Here is a 25,120-nt window from a genome sequence, read left to right on the forward strand (position 1 = left end):
ATTAAAAGCAGAGGTCCTGTGATAATACCAGTCACATGTGGAATCAGCTTTTTGTTGATACTCATTTCCTGGACTATGGAAGCTTGTCATGATAAATAATAACAATCTAACAGCTTTTTCTGGAATTTTAGCCTATTTGGTAAAACTGAAATATTTACCTGAGACAGTTAAACTGTAATAATTCATTCCAATGTATAAAACAACATACAACTAAATAGAAACTGGAGTTGTTTTTTTTTTGTTTTTTTTTTCACATTTTTTAATTGCTGAAGCAAGTACAAACAATAATTTCAAACATTCAAGCAATTCACCACAACAGTACCATACGACTGACAATACATTTGGACAGAATTCATCTCATCTGCACGTCTGACCGAGAGGAACATCAGGACGCAACTTCATGTGATTTACAGGCCTTGATAAATTAAAGTTAGCATCATGAAACAATAAAGAACATTGAATGGCTTTGCACTGAAGTGGATGTTGCATATATTCAGAATCTTCAGTGGTGTTTATGATGAAAATAATGTGAAGAGTCCGACCCAGGTGTTGAACTGCTCGGTGCTCTGGCTGCAGTCTTGGGCAAAATGTGCAAAGCTTATTGTAAGGCAGGGAATTCATGAATTATTCATAAAAGGACTAGAAAAAAATAAATTCATTCATGTAAATGTGAAATAATGTGAATACTAATATGATTTATCAACCAATCATTATGTAGGTTGTGTAAAAATCCCATTGGCTGGTATTTATCCTTTATTTATGATCGTAATGTTGAAATGATGATTGAAATTTTTAGTAGATACCAATACCAATGTTACTTTCTTTTAGTTTCTTTTTTATTTATCCTCTCTTTGTGAAATAGGAACAAATAAATCTACAACATGTATATAAAAAAATAACTACAGTATTTAAAGGCGTGGGAGACTTTTGTGACCAATTTTTCATCAAATCTCTAAAACCCCAGTCATAGCCTAAGTATTACGAATCTGTAAGTCTTTCTGTGATTACTCACCTGAATCTCTTGCATCACGGTGAACAATTTCGAAGTGCCATCCACCATAAACAAACCATGTGTTTACAGACAGAGCCAGGAGGTAACTCGGGCATCTTCGGAATTTTGTTGCGACGTGCATTGTGGGAAACGGAGGTTCGCGCAGCCACCTGGCTGCGGCATGAAAAAACAACAAACACAACATGGAAACGGCTGAAATGCGGAAATGGCTGGAGGAATATGCATAGAAGGAAAGGAGCTCCTGCCATTTCCGCGTCATGTCTGTAGCAGCTGCCACTGCCAGGTGGCTGCGCAAGCCTCCGCTTCCCACAATGCACGTCGCAACAAAATTCCGAAAATGCCCGAGTTACCTACTGGCTCTGTTTGTAAACAAATGGTTTGTTTATGGTGGATGGCACTTCAAAATTGTTCACCGTGATGCAAGAGATTCAGGTGAGTAATCACAGAAAGACTTACGGATTCGTGATACTTAGGCTATGACTGGGGTTTTACAGATTTGATGAAAAATTGGTCACGAAAATCTCCCGCAGCTTTAAAGTCCTTCAGGGCCTCATTGCAGTATCTTTTAATGACCATAGATACATAAAAACACTCCAGAGAATCCATGCAAAAGGACTCTGGAGAATGCAATTAATGACAAAAAACATAAAAAAGCCAAATTGGCATTTGCTAAAATGCAAAAAAAAAGTTTCTGTAAGAATGTGCTTTGGGTTGATGAAATCAAACTGGAGCTTTTTGGCCACTCATATCACCTTTATACTTTTCTTTTTCATTGAAGGTACCAACACATTTGTCCATGACTGGAAATATTTTGATCCTTTACTTAAACTTTGTCTTTGTGGCAGTTTCTGTAACAAATCCAGTTTTTGTTTTCTGATGAAGTAGTTTGTTGCCCTGGAGACAAATTCAGCCTGTGCACTGGTTGTAATACATTTATTATAAAAATGTTTCTTGGTTTTACATCATTTCATGTCAGAAAACTGTTTTTAAATTGTGTTTTGTCTTTGAATTTATGTAAAACTGCATCACCCATTCACAATGACGAAGAGTGCAATGATTATTGTCAGTATGAGTTAGGGGTCATCAGGGTCATAAAAACAGAAATATGCCTGTAGATGATGCCATATGAGACTGACAACCATTGACTGGTGGCATCAAAATGAAAGGTCTTTTTTTTTTCTGATAGCAGTCATTAAGTCCAACAAATACCCCTGTACTTTGTAATAATCCATTAAATCCTAAAAGTTAATGAATTGTTGATGAATCTGCAAAAGTCTTGATTAAACTTTGTGGAGACACAAATAAGACAAACACATGGTTAATTTGGAGGGAAATTTCATTTTTTAAGTAAATATTATCTTATGAATCCAACTTGTTCTGGTTGTTTTCCCATGACCAAATATTTCTTCAAATCTATGTTATTGTATCGTAAATAAAACTCATCTCAGTGAGTGGTGCTGAAAGTATAAACACCAGTCAGTGGATTTTTTTACAACATAGCAGCTAAAGGTCGTAAATTATAATAGGTGATGAATTCTATCTTTTTTGACATTTAATTAATTCCATTCCCTGCTGTTTATTGAATAAAACAGCGTTGACTTATAGCATAATTCTATATGTACAGGCTAATTGGCAACATCCAGCTCGGTGGTTGGATAGACCTATGAGATTACCACTAAACAGCCTGAGTTAAAAAGCCAAAACAGTGACTATTATCTAAAAAAAAGCAAAAATGAATGTGTATGACTGTTAACACGAATGCTTATTTTGGATAAAAGCTTAAAAGCAACATAATGCTCATGCATCCTGATCTGAAATCAGCAAATGGGATACAAAAGGAACACTGATGAATACCTCAATACAATCAGTTTCATTTTCCATTAAGTGTGTAATATGAGATTTTACTCCTGGAATTGTCTAGGTATGACAGATTTTTTTATGTTGAAAATCTTTCATTCTTTTCCATCATGGTCCCTCATCTTTTCTTCTTCTTCTGCTGTGAGCTCTAACATTTGTCGAAAGGGAACGGATGCACATACATTAGCAGAGTCTTGAATTTGTTCAGGTGAGGCTATAGGTTAAAGGGGCATTTTGATGGCACCTGCGAATAGAGACACAGAGACATTACATTACTCAGTCCATCCATTAGTTTAAAGCTGCGCTGCTTATTATAGTTTACTACGTGTTAAATACAGTTATCCTCTGGGCTTTTACATCCAAATTACTGTATGTATATAGTATGTTTGTCTGTGCATCAGACACAATGCTTCTATTCTAACACACTCACTAGAGTCGAAGTCATGACCCTTCTTTGCGTTATTGAAAGCTGTAACTTTGTCATTTGCCCTTTACTTCATTCCTCAGTGGTCTATTTTTGATTAAGAACTGAGGTTACAAACAAGGATTACTATTTAGGGTTGAAGTGGACACTCGACAAACACTTTTCCATTGCCACTGTTCATGCCCTGGCTCAAGTTGTTGAGGCGACATGACAAAGTAAATGTCACTTCTGTGTCTTCTTAATGATTAGGGCTGTTAATTTGCACATTTAACAGGTTTTACAGCCTGCGGAGGAGCCCGGGACAATACACAGCAGTGATTGAATAAGCTTGGTGACTGAGCCCAGTTTGCTGCTTAAATACTTAGTAATCCTCCTGAGCAGTCAGCTGTAATGTGACAATCAAGCAGCTGCAGTACGGTATGCCTTACAGCCCACCGACACCCTACACGGCGTCAGATAGCCCAGGTGGCACTGGGTGAACCATGCAATGCAAAGACACGATAGCCATCCCAGGAGTCTGGAAGGTTCTTTATACTGGGAAACAAGGTCAGGGTGAAGGTTTTTAAATATAGTCCACAGTGCTGCAGAACTGAACTGGTGCCCAGAAATTTAAAGCAGCAGAATTGATTTACAGCGGACAGCCACTATGGCACAATGACAGGCTGGTGGGCTGTGGCTGCCACAGGTCCACGGGGGACTATATATCAGTCAAGGCCTGATCCCTCACCCAGAAAATTATCTGAAGGACAAAGACTCTTCTACTTCCCCCAGGACTGTTTAGGATAAACAGCTGGTTCATGTAGCATTTGCACAATGACAGATGGTAGTTTATCAGGCATTCAAACTGGAAATTAACCCCTGTATGATTATATTTCACTTACATTTGTTTCTAAAATCTGTAAATTCACTGAATGACAGAACAAAAAAACAAAAAAAAAACCTCTTCATCTGCCATTGGATGGAAAACATCTGAGACATATTCCAAATCTGAAATCAGAATTTCTCCAGAATACCAGGATTTTGGGTTATGTGAACATGTAAAAACAACAAATTTTTTAGTCTTATACCAATGTTTATTGTGTATTCACAGTCTAATGATAATTTGTCCTCAATTGGTCAATTTTATACATAGATATGAACATCAAGCCAAATGAAGAATAATTCTCAGTATCAGAGCCCATCAGCTTGGTTCAGAATTGTTCTAAATGTTTCAGACTCTGTCACATTGGTTGTGACAGTTTCCCATTGGATGTAATTACCATCATGTTTGTGTTGAAGTGTCCTTAGTGTCTGGTTTCCATTTCAAAAATATCTGGATGAAATCGCTCACCTGTTCATTACTTACTTCACCCAAAGTGGAGGAAAAATCATGGTACAAGTGAATGCAATGAATTTTGAGCAACGTTCTGCATCTCAAATGTTCATATGTGATCAGAATTTGAGGCTCTGTGCTACAGCACTCAGAGACATGAACCCCAGTCTGTTAATTCTAGAGCTGAGCTTTGACAGGAATACAGGATCACCGATGAGTTCGCTGACCTGGATTTGGTGAAAATTACAGGTTTCAGCTTTGCATTGATTTGGACTGCACCAGATTTTTCTCTTGAGTATTGAAAGCACCTGAGTTGTGATCTGATTACAATTTCTAGAATTAAAATACTACTGTGATATGCTGCTAATAGATATAAAGTATAAAAACTTGCATAACTGAAAATCCTTATGTGCTGGAGAAATTCGACTTTCAGATCTGGATCTGACACACCAGGTATTTTTCCTCTCACAAGTAAAATCATTGTTGTCCAGTGTGTTCAACGTGTTGTCTTTTTATTTGCTGATTGTTGCTGTTTTGTTTATTAAATTGACATATGCAACCACAGCAATCAACCAATCATGGCCTTTTAAAGGCCTAACAATAGTCTGAAGCAAGAAAAGTAAATAATAAGTCATCCATTATTGGTAAAAACTTACACCAGTAATGTTTGTAAAATATCCTGTTTGTAATCAGTTTATCTCAAAACAAAATCCTTTTATTATTTGACTTGTGACAATACATTATTATTTCAATTCAAAATGCTTTAAGTGAAATAAAATAAGCTGTTTCAGTGGTAAACTAGGTTGCGTGATGTCAGAAAACATGTTTTGACTCAAAGATCATGCAAATCTGTAGAGAAGATCTACTACTACAATGATTTTAACAAATAAATTTAGCTCATTTACTAAAAACATACTGAAATAGTTAGCTGACAGCGTAAAATAGTAATAATAGGGAAGGATAGCACAATATGTAATCTACATTTTTACACCAACTTCAATTATATTAACCTAGTAGAGGAACAAATCTTTTTCAGCTGGCATACTTGGCATCAGTTTTGGAGAACTGCTATTGTATTGGGTTTTGAAGAGAAAAACTGGGCCATATTTACTTCAAGTATTGTGATAGTTCTCCAACCTGCTCCACTAATCTCATCATATTCTTGTTAAGTTCAGTCATGATTCAGAAATGCACTTCTACTTAATTCAGTTTTTTTAGTTAAGTTTTTCACAGCCTGAAACTTACCTTTAGCTCTTACCACTTGCCCTTGCCTCCAACTGCCACCTGTGAACAGGAAGGAATAAAGCAGGAAAGGGAGACAACAATAGAAAAATGTTGGATAAAAATAATTTACCAATTGTTGTTTCAAATAATCAAGAAACAGCTTTTTTCACACAATTTTCAGAAGATACTGAAAAACAATCTATAGCGCTGAAGTTGACATCATATTTAAGAGTTATTGGTCCAAAGATCCAAAGAAACTGAATTCACAAGACAAAACTGTACAAAAAATGTCCACATCTGAAGTCACTGCTTGTTTGCATTAATAAAAAAAAGAAATGTACTCAAATAAAAACATGTTGTTTTCATTTGTGGATATGACAAAAACAAAGAGGATTTGTGTGATGTGATACTGTATCCAACATGCCAGGAAAATACTTCTAAAAATGGACGTCCACTACTATGTTATTTATACGTCAAATAAATGAAGTGAAATCCAGCATTCACATATAAGCACATGCTCTGAATCATTACATCTAGTGCACATTCACTCATGAAAACATTGTGCACTGTGCAACCCAAGCATCTAGTAACAACTAATACATCACATACACATAACACAAGAAATAATCCACCATTTGAATGAAAAACCACTTTAGTTAACTGAAAATTCAAATCCAGATGTTGAAAAACCCAGCGTAAAGTTTATTGTCAGTATGCACGTGGTGTGGTGTATGGTACAGAACAGCGCTCACCAACTCTGGTCCTCAAGATCTGCTATCCTGCATGTTTTAGATGTATCCCTCTTCCAATACACCTGATTCAAATGATAAGCCTATCATCAAGCTCTGCAGAAGCCTGATAGCGACTGTCAGGTGTACTGGACGAGGGAAACATCTAAATCAACCAGGATAGTAGATGTCGAGGACCAGGGTTGGTGACCCCTAGTATAGAACATGCCAGAGGGTGAAGAAAGCATTACAGAGGATGAAAAATTCAGCTTTGTATTCGTCATCACACCCAAAGTAGATAAGTATTTCTTTTTCAGTTCAGGTAGATGAGTACATATCAGTATCACCATCTGTCAAATCAAATGGCTTTCAGATTTGATTGAATTACATATTTATCTTTTGAAGGAGGCAACAAGTAACTAAGTACCAATACTCAGGGATATGTACTTTTGTTAAGTATTTATTATTGACAACTTCTTTTTTTGATTGGTTTTGAGGGGCATTATCCTTTTTTTTTTTTTATTACCCCACCCCCTGAAGGGGAGGCAAAGGGTATTGTTATTGGTTTGGTTTGTTTCTTTGTTTGTTAACACTTAAGCAGCAAAACTATTGGTTGAATTCATACCAAATTGGGTTTATAGATTGCCAGTGACCCAGAATAGATATCATTACATTTTGAGAAAAGTAGGTCAAAGTTAAATTTTTTCTGAACCCCCCCATTTACTTATATTGGGCGAAATTTCAAATGTCTATAAAAACATTAATTTTATTTCAATTTACTTCAAACTTGGCACATACATAGAGGCAATTGATATGCTGACATCAGCACACGAATAGATTTGATGACATCAGTTGGATCGATGCAAAAAATAAACTACAATACGTGTGAGGGGTGGGGTTTGTTGTGCCTGGCACCACTTGTTTTATTTATTTATTAATTTATTTATTTAACCTTAATTTAACCAAGTTAGTCCCATTGAGATGGGGGATCTCTTTCTCAAGGGAGACCTGGCCAAGACAGCAGCGATACAGTCACATCATTACAGTTTTACAATGATAAAAGCATTTGTGTGTAATGTAAAACAAAAAGGAAAAACATTAAAGTGATGACAAAAACAAAATAAAAACATAGTAAGATTAAAAATGTAATGTGAAGTTGTTACACTAGAAGAGTTAGAATAGATGGCATAAAAATATAGGATGAAAATGACATGGACAAAAGTAAAAAAGATACAAGACAAACATAATGTAAGAAATATGAGATGAAAGTAACTTAAAAAGCAAATTGAGATATAAAAAACTTGTCAAGAAGAAAAAAACGTAAGATTGAAATAATATAAAAAGACAAAAAATAGCAAAACAAAACAAAAAACAGAAAAATACAAACAAGATGAAGGTAGCGTAAAACATGTAACAATATGTAAAAATGCAAGATGACAAAAGGTAACAAAAAAGTTGTGTAAACATGATGAAACAAAATTTAAATTATGAAAAATAACATAAGAAGACAACTGCGTAAAATAACTACAACAAGAAATGTGATAAGACAAAAAAAGTATGATAGCAAGTCCAAAGCATAATAATATGAGTGAAACTGCCGAATGAGTAATTTTACTTTTAGTTGTTTTTACATATCTTTACTTCTACTAGAGTAAACTGTGTACTTTTGCCACTTGTGCCTTTTGAACAAACTGAACCGAAAGAGTAATAAGTGTGGTGTGAATCAGTGAAAACCACATCATGCCTGGTGTCACAGTTCCACTGATTACCTTCATCACTGGTTTATTTGGTCGACTGATTGAAACAAACAAACAGTACCATGGCTTTAGAGTCCTTTTAATGTCTTTAGATGATTTACATTGCCCCTCCCTCATGTGTGCAGATGTGTTTGTTACCTTGGCAGGTGTGGAGCCCTTCTTGGTTTCCCACATGCCACGCTTATTACCAATGTCACCTGGTTTCTGATCCTGTCGTAAATAAAAGCACTGTCATTAGGAGTAGAAGTCTGTGATTCATCATATTTGATTGCTGTTAACACTGTAGTTCAGGACGGAATATACAGTAGGTAAAGTGGTACCTTTACTAGCCTGGACAGCAGAAGAGTTTGAGTGAGGAAAACTGAGAGACGGTGCAGATTTGTCAAGAGAAAAGAAAAGCAGAGGAAGATTTAACAACACAGAAAACAAACAGGAGGATGTTCAGCTGCTGTTCAGCTCCTTCCCATCAGGGGGAAGCGTTGCAGCATTCACACGGGCAAGGTTACCACCATTCTTCTGCCTTAGACGTTTGACACTAAAGATAACTCAGTCATAAATTTCATGTTCCAACAATGTCATTCATCATCCAGCACGTGGACATAGTGAAATGTCTCCACAAGACTTCAGAGGATTAGCAAGTGTTGGACTACTTTAAGAAAAGGACACAGTGTCCACCAAGTACCCGCTTACAAGTGACTTCATTTACTTGTCTTTGTTTTTCCATGTTTGACAGTGCACTAGTAATATTGGTGAAAATATAAATGGAGATGTGACGTTTTGCTGTTGCCAAAAAAGAAAAGAAAAGAGTCACATATGATAAATGAAAAAGCAGGTGAAAACTGAAGAAGAAGGAAAGAATGGGAAGAATGTTTTACAGTGCAGTTCATGCCCTCCGTGTGTTCTAACATAATCTAGAACAACCAAGGAGTAACAGTGGTAAATGGTTCTATGAAGATAGTTTTCATCATAAATGCTGTTCAATGCTTTGTGTTTGGCAATAATTAAAATTTTAAATCATGTATAGAGGAGTCCACAGATCCAGGCTTTGGTTCAGATGCTGTAATGTAAACTGTCCATGTGGTGTCACCAGACACTAGATGGATACAATTTGGACCCCAGATATAAAGGCTGCAGCCAACAAAAGACTGGCATGTTCATGTGCAAATGAGTGCATTAGCGTGTACAGAATATCAAGGGATTACTCTACTGTGGCAATGCAGGTGTCTAATTTACAATAGTGTGTGTATGCAAGTCGAGGATTTATCAGGTCTTACTGCTGGCTTTGCTGCTGGTGATGCTGCTGCTGGTGATGATGCCACTGGTGCAGGTGCTGCTGTCTTCTCTGGCTCTGCAGGCTTTGCCATCCAGCTGTTGACTCGTCCAGCCACGCCTACTTTGATACCAGCAAGATCCTGGGAGGAGACGTGAAAAACTGCAGCTTTAACTTTTGCCTCTATGTCCAAACTTCACTCTTGCTCTGGGTTTTACCTTATTGGCAGGGGATGGACTTTCGGAGGATCCACTGATGTTGCCTTTCTCCCACATGTTCTTGATATTACGTGCACCTCCAGAGGGGATATCTGCCACAGTTGACTTGGGGGACTTGACTTCTCTCTGTCCCTGTAGAAAAATAGATTTAATAACATATGTGCAGACAGGCCTATTATAGTGACTGTGGATTGTACAGTATGCTTTTAATGTCACCTGTACAGCAGAGGCATACTGTTCCATTCTGTTGCCGATCTTGGAGACGATTGGGGTGTGTGACACTCTGGATGGAGTGCTGTTTGGAAGACATTAAAGAAGCAATATGTAGCATTTCTACTTTTCAAAATGGCCTAAAATTATTATTAGAGTGTTTAGAATAAAAAACTCTGAAGTTCTTCCAAAGATGCCAATGTATTGGATTGTAGAGATATGAATGAATTTATTTACACAGATAGGCCTGTCGATTTATGTGACCACTAGAGGGAGCAGTGAGTCACTCTGCTGGTCTCCCATGGTGAGGAAAGCTAAGACCACTGGACCTTTGACTAAAGCATCAGAAACTTACCAGAATGGAGTTTGATGCTGAAATGGCAATGTTTCTTCAACACAGATGAGTTTGATGATGATGCTTATGAAGGTGTAAAGTTATTATGTGATGTTATTATCTTTGCTAAATTACCTCTTTGTTGATCTGTGGTTCAGACTAAACTGTGACAGTTCTGACTTTGTTTGGATGGTTCCAAACAGACATTTAGTGCAGCTATTGACAACACAAACCATACAGAAAACGGAGGTGATTTGTGGTTGTATAGTGACTGTTTTCTGTTATAAAACAAAGCTAAGCTAACAGAGCTATAATGTAAACTATCAGCTGAAGCAGCATATGAAGATTATAAGACACAGTGTTCATTTGACCGACAAAATAAGCAGCTATGAGTTTTAGTTGGATGAGGAAAACTTGATGATACCATAATACAAATGTGTGTAAATAAAGAGCTTTATACTTTATTCAGTGAGTGATACAGTCTGTGAATATAGCACTGTTTCGCTGGTGGTTTTGGTAGTCTTGAGTGTGTTCTGGTGTACAACTTCCCCCTGCTGTTGAGAGTTTGGAATATCAATACTACATACTTCAATAATACAACTCACCATTATAAAAGCTTTACAAATTTTTTTTTGATGTTCATACATTTCTGTAGCTTACCTTTTCTGGGCCGACTTGTTCAAGAATCCTGCCTTCTCTCCAATCTGTATTAAAAAAATGCATGACTTAAGTACATGGTTGACAAGTGATGTTGGTCAAGCTGTCCTGGCCTCCATCCTGTCCTGTCAGTAAGACCGCTGTAGTCAGAGGCAGACCAGACTGTCTCTGGGAAGGGCTACTTGAGCCCTGAGTTGGTGATTGAACTGAAAATTTGCCTGTCAAGAAGCCAGGATACACACACACACACACACTCACACACACACCTACACACACACACACACACACACACACACACACACACACACACACACACACACAGAGCTGAAATGTTCATAATAAATTACCCCTATCTTGTACACACTGTTAAACACACACAGTTCTCAACATTCCTCCAAGAATATTTCAGCGAGAAAATCACCCAGTCACGGTCCTGTTCAACAACCATATTTGAGGAAAGGTCGGGCACCAATCACATCTTTTTTCATTTTTAATACGTCAACCAGTAATGTATGTCTAATATTAGAGGATTCAAAAGCAATAAATGAAATGGGGAAAGCAAAATGAGCATCTATGTTAGAGAAAATCAAGTTTGACCATAGAGGGGAGAAAAATAAAAAACAGTGTTTGTGAAATCCTTTGTGGTGGTCCATTTGTTGGAGGGTGATTTCCCTGATTGGTACATAGGAGGTCCTGGAGATTTTATTACAGCAAAAATCCTGCATAGTTATGTCAGTATTTATTCCAGTAACCAAGGGCCAAGGACTTCAGCTCCAAAATGAAGCCAATGTGAGTTGGTGACCGAACTGAAATTTTTTTGTAATACCAAGTTGTGATACCAGCGACAGCCACTAGATGCTACTCCAGAAAACCCTGCCACTCATAGGTTTAATTTTGAATGAACCTCTAATAAGTTATCTGGTCCATATTCACATTCTTCCTCTGTAAATAAGATTTCAGGTCTCAGCAATGGCTTTGATTGACTAAAAAGTTCTTATATGTCCATGCCAGTGTTTGATGAAGTTACCATTTCACTGAGTCAGTGAGCAGCATTTAGCATTAGCTCACCCATGACCACTTGCACTCCTGTAGCCCCGCCCCTTTTGTCTAAACATGGTTATTTCTGGGTCCAAAAAGTCAAGTTAAGGTGTGTCAACACTTACTGACCACCGGTGAGAAAATGCTCCACAGCTCACCTTTGAGGAGCCTTTGGGGCTGATGGTGAAGGCAGGTTTACCAGACTCCTCCTCCATCTGTTTCTTCTTCTCTGCAGCCTCTGCCCTTCTCTTCTCTATCTCCTCCTTCATCCTCTTCTTCTCCTCCTAGAGAAAAAATGGCATAGTTTAGTTCAGTTTAGTGTTTAGTATTCAGTTTACCCAGGTGAAGTAAACTGATACTGATACTGACTTTGAAGCCAGGGTTTGAGAAATCACAGGAATGATAATGTGACTCATGCGTTTCCATAAACTGGTTTGGATCTGATAATCCCAGCAGGTAGTGCTATAGGCTACATCACACACTGATAAACACACAGAAAGATACAGAATGCACTATTTTCTACCAGAAATGGCTGTGATGTCTTTTTCATGTCCTTTTTCATGACATGAGGGTTCTGATACTCAAAACACTTGACATCGCATTACACAAGGACACCTCACCATGTGGACAGAGGTGAAGAACTGAATGTTCCAATATGAAGACGACCTGCTCGACCAACTGAGCAGTGCAACATGGCAAACTCTACGGTAAGTGACCAGCTATGTACATGTAAACAGCTCACTAGAAGGTAACAAGAATACAATGATTAATTTTAAGGTGATTTTCTGCTGTTAGATCCTCAGAAATCCCTCTGAATCCTTTAGAAATATGAAACAATTTATATTGTTAATTTTAATGATTTAATAATGTAACAATGCCTGTCCAAAACCCAAAATGGGGTGCTGAGCTGGTTTTATTGGGTCACCATTTGTCAGAATGAAGCAAATAACAATACTATTACTTAATACTCATTTATTCATTCATATTCTGCACCGCTTAGTCCTCAAGAGGATTATATGGGTGTTGGAACCTATCTCAGCCACCATCTGGTGAAGGTGGGCCACACCTCAGACATGTCAGCAGTTCATCACAGGAATGTCAAATAAAAACAAACAACCACTCTCACATTCACACCTATTGGCCATTTAGACTGACCAGTTATCCTATTAGTGCATGTCTTTGGATGGTGGGAGGAAGCCACAGTAAATCACCTGCTTCCATCTGACCCAGTCCCCTTAATACTTACTACAAATACAAATACTACAGATATAATTGTGTGATTTAATTTTAATTCCAAGTCAAATTGAAGAGGAGTATTCTCTGGACAAATTTGTAAGTGCTGACTTCAACTAATTCACATGAAATATAGACTTCTATTTTTCAGACAGAACAAGAAGTAAAAGACAGAAAAATGAAAATGGCAGTAAAGACACAATAAGAAGAAAACAACTTAAAGAATGAAACAAAGTGAAAATATTGTAAAAGACAAAAAAGACATAAGCAATTTAAAAGATGCAACAGGATGAAAAAAATAAAGAGGATAAGACAAATATGACATAAAATGTAAAAAAAAAAAAAAAAAAAAAAAAGAAAGAAAGAAAAAAAAGGGGAAAAAAGGGAAATAGGCTAAATATAACAAGAAAACATGAAATATGCCCTTTTTCAAATTTCATTTTCAAATTTCTTTTCTAATTTTGTTTCCCCAGGAGACCTAAAATTCATTGTTTGGGTCTGAAGCTGAAAAAGTTTGGGAACCCCTGATGTCAGGTTTTCATTTTGACCTCACCTGCTCTTTGGCCTTTTTCTCCTCAAGCTCCTGTTTCTTCTGCTTCTCCTCCTCCTCCATGACCTTCCTCCTTTCCTCTCTCTTCTTCTTCAGCTCCTCCAGTTCTGCCTCGGCACCCTGCTGCTTCTGCTTCATTTTCTCAAGCTCCTCACTCTCTGCATCATTTCGCCTCCGCTTCAGCTCCTGCAGCTTTTTCTCTGCTTCCTGTTTCTGTACTTCATCTGCTTTGTTGGAGGGAACATTTTCCCTACTAGCAAACAAACAACAATCACCACATATTCCTAAAATGGACTGGGGATTAGTCTGACAAGTTGAAGGTAGACTTCATATTTGAGTGGTACGGCAAACTTTACCTTGATGTCTTCTCTGTTTTCTTAAGTTTACTCTCAAAGGGAGATCCTATCTGTTTGGTCGGTTCATTCTGCAAAATCAAGAAACAAGTTTAACATCAAATCACTCTTCCTAATAATTAATAGTGATAAAGAATAATATATTACCTTCTCCTTAAAACCAAATCTCTTTGGTTTCTCCTCCTTGGCACAGAAGACACAAGCACAAAAATTAATAAAATAAAACATCAGACACAAAACATATGTTGAGTTATTAGAAAATAAAAAGTAAAAAGTATTGTCATAAAAGTCATAAAAAGTATTGACACAGCCTGGAGTTGAACGCATTGCAGATGTAAAGAAAAGATGAATCACTTTTATCCATGTCACAAGAAATTCACTGACTGAAAAAAAAAACTGAAAAAAGTGATGGACTGTATGAATCAAATGTGCTTTCTTAGTGTTATTTTTAAAGATGAGTGTCTTGTGTTACATTGAAATGTCTGTATTCTGTTATTTTACCATTAGAACAATAATATAACATGCATCTGATTTTCACTTGTTTCTTGGTGAAATGATGCATAAATCACACCATTACCTCCTCTTTCTTCTTCTTTTCCTCCATCTCTCTCTTTTTGCGTTTATCCTCTTCCTCTTTTTTCTTTTTCTCCTCAGCCTCTTTTTTCCGCTTTTCTTCCTCCTCTTTCTTCTTGTCTTCCATCTCCTTTTTCTTTCTCTCCTCCTCCTCTTTCTTCTTCTTCTCCTCCAGCTCTTTTTTCTTCTTCTTTTCTTCCTCCTCCTTCTTTTGCTTCTCCTCCATCTCCTTTTTTCGTCTCTCTTCCTCTTCTTTCTTCTTCTGCTCCTCCATCTCCTTCTGCCGTTTCTCCTCTTCCTGTTTTTTCAATCTTGCCTCCAATTCCTTTTTCTTTTTCTCCTCCTCCTCTTTCCTTTGTCTTTCTTCCATCTCCTGTTTCTGTTTTTCTTCCTCCTCTTCCCTCTTCTTCCTCAGCTCCTCCTCCTTTTGCTTCCTTTCTTCTTCCTCCCTGTTCAGTTTTTCCTCCATTTCCTGTTTTTGCTTCTCCTCTTCTATCCTCAGCTTTTCTTCCATCTCTTTTTGCTGTCTTTCTTCTTCTTCTTCTTTCTTTTTCCTCTCTTCCTCCTCTTTGTCAGCATCAGGAATGACCTCTTCTTCCACATCTGGTTTTCCTGTGTCGGGATGTTCTTCTTTGTCTTCTGTTTCCTCCTAAAAGATCAAATAAATGTACATATTTTTTCTTTTATTTGAGTCAACAAAATGATCATCCATGTAAGCTTCAAAAGGAGAGCATACTTTATTTGTTGTGGCAGGTGATTCCTCAGCAGATGGCTGTTAAGAGAAAATAAAAACATTAAAAAAAAAAAAAAGTTTCTGCTTCTTTATTCTCTTTTAAGTTTCTCTAAAACTTGCCTTTACCTCCTCTTCCTTCTTATCTTCTTCTTTCCCTAACAAGTTATCCTCCTCTGTTTTTTTTGGTTCCTCCACTTCCTCATCGTGTTGCTGCTTGCTGCTGCTGCTGATTTTCGACTGCTCTTCCAATGTGCTATCTAGGCCATTGGTATTGGTTGAATCCAACTCCTTCTGTCTCTCCATGGCCTCCTTCATTCTCTTCTGCCTCCGTTCTTCCCTCTTGGCCAAACGCTCCAGCAGAGCCTGGTCATCGTCCACAGCGATGGTGGCAGCGGTGGTGGACTCTGTCCCTGTCTCTGTCTCTGTCACACTGGAAACACATGAAATCCATTTGTTTATGGAAGATCAGGAATCACAGATGAAGTTGCTTTCCAATATCACAACATTGTCGAATTCTAGACTTAATACATTGAGGAAACAAAAAATGTTGCAAATACAGATGTTGATTTGCACAACATTAATATTGTCACAGGACCTCTGTGTTCCCTAAAATAGGGTAGGTCATTTGCTGAGAAATTTTTACTTTAAAAATTACAGACATGGCCAGTTCACACAGAGTTAAGATCACATCTCCGCAATTATCACAAATTAACTGAAGTTCACATTAGTCCCATGTAAATAGGGTTTAAGTTTCAAGTCTGAACCTTCCAATGATTTTTGATACAAATTTCATACACATGCAAAGTCGAGCCATCAATTAAAAGTCTTCCAAATGGACAAGAATGGAGAGTGAAAATATAAACCTAGCTACCAGTGTTTCTGTTGGCTTCTTCACACAAATAAATATTACATCAAAGCTAAAATAAATGGAATAGTACCCTACTGCTATTTACTTTCATTACTGACATTGGTGTTATGTAATGAACCATTTTACTGCAGGAGACTGTTCAGTATCAGTAACAGCAGGTCCATAAGGGCACACCACTTAAAATTACTTACAGAATAAGAGTTGTTGAAACATCATTTTAGCAAAAATGTATATGAAATTAAAAAAAAAAAAAAAAATTATTATGATATAATCACTGTCCTGTGTCCTGTAGTTCATGTTACCATTTATTGAAGTTGTTTTCAATGTGTAAATGTGCTGTCATTGGAGGATTGAAGAATCACCCTATGTCACAATTATTGGCACCTAGCCGTTGCCAATCATTTATTCATTCATTCATTATCTGAACCCGCTTTATCCTCACTAGGGTCACAGGGGTCGCTGAAGCCTATCCCACCAACTTATGGGCAAAGGCAGGGTACAGTTCATCACAGGGCTAACATATAGAGACAAGCAACCAGTCACTCTTACACCTATGGGCAATTTAGATTAACCGATTAATATCGGTGAATGTCTTTGGATGGAGGAAGCCAGAGTACCTGGAGCCACACAAACACATGCAACATGCAAACTCTACATAGAAAAGTCCCATTGACTGGTGTTGGAATCAAACCAAGGACCTTCTTGCTGTGAGGCACAAGTGCTATCCACTACACCACCCATTGTTGCCAATCAAATTTATTTTAATTTTCTTGTCCTTGTATAATTAGAATCAGTCAGTCAATGAATCACTTTATTTTTCTCTAGTGAGGCAGTTAGCTGTAAAGCACTGAGAGCCAAAACATACTATATAGCACACGTAAAACATTTAACGTATAGGAAAAATACAGCAACACAACCAATAGCATCAATACATCATAAAAGAATAAAATACTCAATTCATGAAAAGAGTTTAAAATGTAAAATACTAAATAAAAACTGTTTCCTCCTTGAACCTAGCAGGGAGGTAGCAAAAGGTAAAATAAATGTTTGTATCTGTTAGTTTTGGCTAGTGGAAGTCTGAGCAGTGAACCAGATGGAAGAAACTGGAAATGTGGATGTAAAGGATTGGAACAATCAGGCAAGATAGATTCTGCTTTCTTGCATACCTGTTCTTTTTTTTTTTTTTTTTAAGATCCTGCAAAGTTTCTTGAGCTTTTCCTGTTATTTTACCACAGACATTAATCTTCAACACATTTTTCTGTTTTTCCTTAAGGGATGGGAACCAACAATTGAAAAAAAAAAAAAAAAAAAAATTGTAATCACAGACTAAGTTAAAGAATGACAAAACATGGTCATCAGAGTCGAGCAACCTAGAACTTTGTGTTTCTTGAAGCAAAAAATACTGCTGGCTTTTCTTATAAATCCTGTCAGTGTTACTCTCAAATGTTAATTTATTGTCCAGCATAGTACCTAAATACTTATAGGACTCAAATATGTGTACATTCTGTCCTTCAATAACTGTGCTGTCAGGAGAGAGCTGTGAGCATTTTAAGTCAATACACACATCCTCAGTCTTAGAAACATTCAGTGACTGGATGATCTTCACTGGGTTTCCAAGTCACCTCGTGTGAGATGAAGATACTCTAAGAACCCAGAAGTAACATGAAGCAGATGATTAACCTGCTCCAGATGTCAGAGGTGTTGAAGTTTAGTCCAGTTCAGCCTATTACAACAACATGAAATCTCCTCCTTTATACAAGGGCTCTGATGTGATAGAAAATGAGGCCAAACGCCACATGGCTATGTAGGTAATACAAGACCTTAATATAACAGCTGGTGATAGGTGGTTAGGTGGATTGGCAGCAAGTTTACTATGTGAGGTACACGTTGTTCCTTCTCTAAGTGTTATTCTCTGTCTGTTATAAAATCTGCCACAAATATAAGTCAAGTTGACTCTTTAATCAGTGTGAGTTAAGTAATATTCATAATAATAATCCTACTATAATGGACGTTCTGTGTCCAATGCATGTCCGACGTGCGTCCGACGCACGTCCCGGTGTCCGATGTTGCAGCCCGGGAGGACGTATGGGTGCAATGCCGCTGTTGAACCACGTTTGGGCGCTATCGTACAATGGCACCACGGGTACAATGCTGCTCGGAATAATAATAATGATAACTAGAAAAGCACTAGGGAGCGCAGACCCCCCCCCCCCCCGATCACCACCAAAATTTAATCATTTGTTCCTTGTGCCAGTATCAACATTTCCTGAAATTTTCATCCAAATCTGTCCATAACCTTTTGAGTTATCTTGCACACGGACAGACAGACAGACAGACAGATAAACCAACACCGGCAAAAAACATAACCTCCTTGGTGGAAGTAATAATCATCATCATCTGTATCAACTCAAAAAAAACAGACTGATTGGTCTATACATTCCCTATACAAATGCATATCAGTTTGATGAATCCACATGTAAATATCCAAGTGGATTTAACCAGAGGAAATCAACCAGTGAGACACTGCGGCAGTTCTAGACTGAAGGGGATAGTCAAAAAACAACAAATGAAGCTAAGTAAGTAAGTGCACTGCTGCCATTGCTGAGGCTGGTGCCAAAGTGTCTGAGGCTGCATGAGTTTAATTTATAGCAAAGCACTAAATACAGTTTCCACCATGATAGACACATACATCTGCTGTAATTGGATTTAATTTGCAGTGAATCAGTTGATTAAGTGTAATGTGAAAGTAATGACTTTTACTGATAAAGATAATTATTCAACTTTGCAGCTCCATGGAAGGTTTCAGCATCTCATTCTCCTCATTCTTGTTTTGGTTTCATGATCTTCAATTTTACTATTTTAATTCACTATCACTGTTTTCATCAAAATTTCCCCACTGTGTGACAAATGATGAATTATCTTAGTTTATCTAAAGGAGCTTTAAATAAACTGTAACTTGCCCAAACCAAACAGGAGATGGACAAAGACAGCAACTTCTCTGTAAAAACTGAGACTAAGTTTAACTTACACTTAATAGTCAAGAAGTGTCTAATAAAATGAACAAACAGTACTTTTAACAAAGGATTAGTTCATCATCTAAAGATTACACTTTAACCAATAACAGCAGAATAATCCAACTATATAATAACGAGTTAGTGTCATTTTCATCTTTGTCTGTTTCTGCATCATTTTATTGCTTTCATATATATAAAAATTGATATGCAAATAAAACTTAAGATTAACAAATTATTGTCATAAAAACGCACACAGATATTTTATAAGATGAAAAAACTTTGAGACAAGAGATAGTATTGAATCAAATGGAAAAAAATGAATGAATTTTACAAAAAAAAAACCTCTTAATATTCATCAATAGATTTGTTTTTCTTTTAACATTATTTAATTAAATCTAGTTAGATGTTGTAAATCTAACCAATTTTTGACAAATATTCAACAAGTCCAAAGGCCCTTTTCTTATAAAATGAACTTGATTGCATTAAATAGTTGGGTGCTCCCTGATAAACTGGTATCACGTGCAGGGTGTACCCTGCCCTCCTGGAAATGCATGAATGAATGAATGAATGAATGAATGAATGAATGAATGATCAGACCCTAGTACATACATCAGATTAACTTAACACTGTACAACTTTAAATCTATGGTGTTACTTTTGAGTAACTCCTGTCCATAGTTTGCACAGTTTTTTTTAGGTTTTAGTTCATGTACTCTACCTGTTGGTGTTGATCTCATCAGTGGTACCAGACTCCTCCATCTCTCTCATCTTCTTTCTCTCTTCCCTTGCACGTCTCCTTCGCTCCCGAGCCTCCTCCTCATCATCCTCATTCGTGTAACCAACCCTGAAACATCACATGTGCACACATAGTTTATATTGTGTGTTGGGGCTGGTTTTTAATCTAATACACTCATTTAACATTAGGATTCATTAGACCTGGATGATATAACCCTAAATGTTCTCACAATAAGCATTTTCATAGCCGCCATCGTTGATATTAACCAATCCTTATAATGTTATATAATTGTTTCTTAAGTTTAAAGGGAAATTTTTGGTCCTGATCAAGAAACCAGATGATAATTTGTAAAAGATAAAACAAGTCAAAGATGTAACATTATGCACCTGTTGCATCAAATTGTATTTGTTCATTTTGTTCACTTTCTTTATTTTAAAATAATGACAATGACTACAATCTGAGTTCTTATTCAGCAAGATGAAAATGACATAAGAGACATTTTTAGTGATATTCTGTATGTATGTATAATAAAGACAGTGTAACACAAAAGAACAAACACTGCAGGAAACATGGTGCAAAAAATCTGGAAGATGAAAACATATTGGACAAAAAAACAAACAAACCAAAAAAAACATGGAGCCAAAGATCACTCACATCCTGTCATGGACTTTCATTCACAGTCAGAGTCTAAATCATGCCAGGCTGTATTCTTTCAAACTTTACCAGACTTCATGAGGCAGAAAGAGCTTGATATGGCCCATTGATAAAGCATGGATGTTATTTCCCTCTGCTCTTCCCCAAGCAACAAAATAATGAGTCACAGATGTGAGATGAAGAGGTGGATGGGAACCACAAGAACCCAAAATAAAGGCTCAAACCAGGCTGGCATATCCTCAAGAAAAGCACATCAAACTGGCACAAGAGATCTCTGTAACTAAATCAACTAGATGGGAAGCAAGAAATATGATAAGAGGAGAACTAAAAATGTCAATCACACCAACACTTTCAGGACAGGCTATCTCACTCCAAAATAAAAATGGAAGTCAAAACATTCCTTTCTGATGGCTGGAGGCAGGGCAGGCATGTTGGCACAGTGGGCAGAGCTGGCTGCTACGACTGTGAGAAAAGAACAAGAACATTCCTCTCACTGTGACTGATATGGTACAGTAGCTCACAGCAAAGGAAGGGGAACTGGAGGAAAACTATGAGCTCGTTATCATTTGATCATGAGCGTGTTTTAACATCTTTTGAAGAGAAAAAGTGACTATATTTCACTTCTTCAACAAATTACCTTAAAAGAGCAAATGCAAAAGTGCTTTACACTTGCTGGACACTTAATTAGGTAAATCCGTTCAGACCTAAATATCTAACAAGCCAATCAGATGGCAGCAACTCAATACTCAATAAGTATCAAAGTGAAGAATGTGGCAGGGCTTCCACTTTGAGAAACTCTTCAGCATAGTTGCATTTGCAATGGTGAAAAGATTTACTGCGCTCTTCTCCCACGAAGTGTGATTTTTTTGTGTGAGAAATGTAAAAAAAAAAAAAAAAAAAAAATATATATATATATATATATATATATGTGTGTGTGTGTGTGTGTGTGTGTGTGTGTGTATGTATGTATATGTATATGTATATGTATATATGTATGTATGTATGTATTTATCAGGCCTGTAACGGTACACGTACTGAACCGAACCATTTCGGTACACACCTGTTCGGTTTGGTACATTGCTGTACCAAAACAGCACAGCATGATGAGAAAAAGAAAAAGGAATTAAAGACGTTGTTTGATGCAGAACTTTAAATCCATGCAAGTTTCACACGGACATATGGAAGGACGCACACATTGACCCAAAATATGAAATAGCAGCTGATATAAGGTTAAAAAAAACAACAAATATGATGTGAACCTGGAAGGAAGAGACTGAAGACCCTCCACCATCAGTACAGTCCAGTTTGGGTCAGTTCAGGTTCAGGTGAAAGACAACAACGAAGAAACAGACGTTAATAAGACGGACGTTGTTTGGCCCCTATGAACTACGGTAGCTCTAAAACACTGACACTAGCTCTGTCTGTCTGTTTGTTTGTCTGTCTGTCTATCACGCACACTGTATAATAGAGGAATAAATAGAACGTTGAAAGTATGTAAAGTTTCACTTTTGTTTCAAGACAGCGTTCGTTACGTTAGTTATGGACCGCACCCCCAGGTGCGACAAAAAAAAAAAATCCCCCGTGCACACAAGCACACAACAGTTTGTTTTCTGTCCTAAAATAAATAATTTGGTTCATTGTGTTGTCAAACTTTCTCTTCAGTTTGTTTAAACAGAATACCAGTTTACCCTCTTGTTAATGTTGCACTTCATGTGGAATTTTTTTGGTATTTTTATGCAGAATGTGAACTGACAGAACTGTGATTAGATTTTTCTTGTTTGTTCGAAACTACCTTTCAGGGAAAAGTGCAGTACTAATGTTTAAAATACATTTAGTAATATTAATAATTTATTTTATTTTCTATTGGATTTGTAGCAGCAGAATTATATTACGTATTCCTGTTTTTCTATACTCTATTGTCTTCAAAAATTGGGGGAAAAATTTTTTAAAAATTCCCAAATGCATTAATAGACATTTTGAGGGGTTTTCTTTCTTCCCGTACTGAACCGAAAAAAAAAAAAAAACGAACCGTGGCTTCAAAAACCGAAAACATACCGAACTGAAATTTTTTGCACCATTACAGGCCTAGTATGTATACTATATATAAATATTTACAGCAGTTTAAAAAAAAGTAAAAAAAAAAACAAGCAAGTATCGCATCATATTGCATCATATCGCATCATATCGTACACTTATGTAACTCAACACTGGGTGATACCTGCTACACACACACACACACACACACACACACACATACATGGAAACATAATTATGATATTCCCTCTGTATAATTAGAATCCCGTAAATTCTCCATAAACCTCACCTGCTGTGTTATGGAGGCATTTGTTAATGCCTGTTTCTAGACTGTCTTTTCATTCTTACGATGTAATAACTCATGATCCAACTCAAACCTGAATCTGAAATTTGCTGTCAGCAATAATAATAGTAGTACAATAGTACAATAGCATTTTAATATTTATTTGAGCATGAAGAAAGAGAGATGGAGATGACAGAGAGTGAGCCAGATCCAAACACCAGTGAAAAGGGCAGTGTAGATCATTATGATATCATCGCCCAAACATCATCCAGGTCCTGTCTGCTCAGAGCAGAGAACAAAGTTTTAAACTTGACTGCAAAAATACAGATATTACCTTGATCCCTGAGTAAATGTGATGAGTCAAAAAAGGAAGGAAATGGTTTGAACATTTTCTCTGAGGTGTTTGATATGCTTTGACCTTTTTCCTACACGCTACGCAGTAAACACTGGGTTTTTCAGTCTAATAACTTTGGCAGCATCTGCATTCATGGTTTATAACACAAGGAGACTGTTAGCCTGAGCTGAGTTGGGAATTTATCAGCTTTGTTTTGTGAGCAGTGAGCCAAATGTCAAACACTCATAAAACTAACGAGGCTTTGATCTATTATGATGAGGTGTGGGATCAGTCTTGATTTTGTTTACATTAACTCACTTTAACTCACACATCGCCAAATACCGAAATGCGCATACTCATGAACAAATGTAACTTTATGGTGTCTCATGTGCAATCCTTGTACTGAATCTCGACTTCTAACTATCTATCTTTCTTCTTTCTTATATTGCAAGCATTTAGGTCAAAATCAGATTTCTTTATATAGCACATTTCAAACAATGCAAAGTGCCTAAAGGGAGAAGGAATAGAAATATAGACACTAATCTATATATTTAGATTAGTGTCTGTGATTTTTATACGATTGTTTCAAGTTTGTATTGTATTATATTGTTTGTATTTTTGGCCTTTGACTTCACTTGCATAACGTGCTAACTTTAAGATTTTTATCATCTTGTTGTATATAATGTGCAAGCTAGAAACTAAACTAAGGTAAACTAAAGTAAACTAAACTAAAATTGAACTGTGTGTTCATATATCTCAGCACGTATTACTCACTTTTCACCCTCGAGGCGCATCTGTTCCCTCCTCTGCCTCCTCAGCTCCATGCGGCGGTCAAAGTCATCATCCATGATGCCCAAAAGATTATCGTCACTTTCTCACTGAAAGACAGAAATGTGATCATATGTCTTAGACTTGTCCAAAGAGTCTGAAACGATGAGTGCATAATAATAAATTATATAATATAAAGTATAACATAATAAAATAATAAAATAAAATACTACACAATAGAAAAAACAATTATTCATCATGAGCAAAGTTAAAAGAGAAAAAGAAATATATTATTATTATTATTATTGTTATTATTATTATTATTATTATTATTATTATTATATAGTAAAATAAGGAAAAATGCCAATTGAAGCAATTCAGTCTACTCTCAATCCACAGTGTGATACAGTATACTGTACATGAGAGGGTTTTATGATTCAGCTGTTCATTATTTTCATTTCCTGGTTACATAATTGGGATACAATGCTTAACAAGTGACAGCTCAGTAGAACTACAAAACTAAACAAAAAACCAAAGTCACTCAGAAACTAAAGTTTAAGTTGCAAATCTGTAGAAACGGGGGCCAACGTGACAGCTTATCAACACAGGTAAGAAATAAAAACCACAGCGCCTGATGGTTTACAGTACCTTCATCCATGGACAGCAGCATCTCCCTTGACTTCATATATCAGCCTCTACAGTCTGGTTTATATCTTGCCTTGTGCTGCACCAAGAATTCCTGCTTGTACTTTCAGCAACTTTAACTACCAGAAAAGGCAAAGCCTGCCTCTTGTTCTTCGTCCCACAGCTTCCCTCCTCCTCCTCCTGCTGTCTCCTTCTACCTCACTGTTCCCTCAGTCTCTCACTTTAAAATCTATTTTCTATTTGTTTGTTTGTCTTATCTTGCTGTCTTTAGTCTTGAGTCAGCCCTTGGTTTACTGCAACTC

General features: G+C 36.8%; 1 protein-coding gene across 1 annotated transcript; it reads right to left on the minus strand.

Moving 5' to 3' along the window:
- Nucleotides 1–1,425: 1,425 nt before the first annotated feature.
- On the minus strand, nt 1,426–24,998 carry LOC115420394 (caldesmon-like). The gene is made up of 18 exons (XM_030135631.1): nt 24,822–24,998; nt 24,180–24,283; nt 20,083–20,208; nt 15,604–15,913; nt 15,487–15,522; nt 15,067–15,399; nt 14,755–14,832; nt 14,325–14,360; nt 14,181–14,248; nt 13,828–14,077; nt 12,200–12,325; nt 11,007–11,050; nt 10,019–10,097; nt 9,803–9,934; nt 9,589–9,726; nt 8,453–8,524; nt 5,851–5,889; nt 1,426–3,113 (listed from the first exon to the last, which is right to left on the minus strand). The coding sequence occupies exons 2-17, from the start codon at nt 24,251–24,253 to the stop codon at nt 5,860–5,862; spliced, it is 1,932 nt and encodes a 643-aa protein (XP_029991491.1). The 5' UTR covers nt 24,254–24,283; nt 24,822–24,998; the 3' UTR covers nt 1,426–3,113; nt 5,851–5,859.
- Nucleotides 24,999–25,120: the final 122 nt, after the last annotated feature.

The sequence above is a fragment of the Sphaeramia orbicularis genome, chromosome 6, assembly GCF_902148855.1.
Source record: "Sphaeramia orbicularis chromosome 6, fSphaOr1.1, whole genome shotgun sequence".
NCBI lineage: Eukaryota > Metazoa > Chordata > Actinopteri > Kurtiformes > Apogonidae > Sphaeramia > Sphaeramia orbicularis.

Coding starts and splice junctions, on each gene's coding strand:
- LOC115420394 (XM_030135631.1), bottom strand. CDS start 24,253: ATGGATGATGACTTTGACCGCCGCATGGAGCTGAGGAGGCAGAGGAGG. Junction 14,361..14,754: donor AAAAGAAGAAGAAAGAGGAG/GTAATGGTGTGA, acceptor TTCTGTGCCAAG/GAGGAGAAACCAAAGAGATT. Junction 11,051..12,199: donor GCCCCAAAGGCTCCTCAAAG/GTGAGCTGTGGA, acceptor TTTTTAATACAG/ATTGGAGAGAAGGCAGGATT.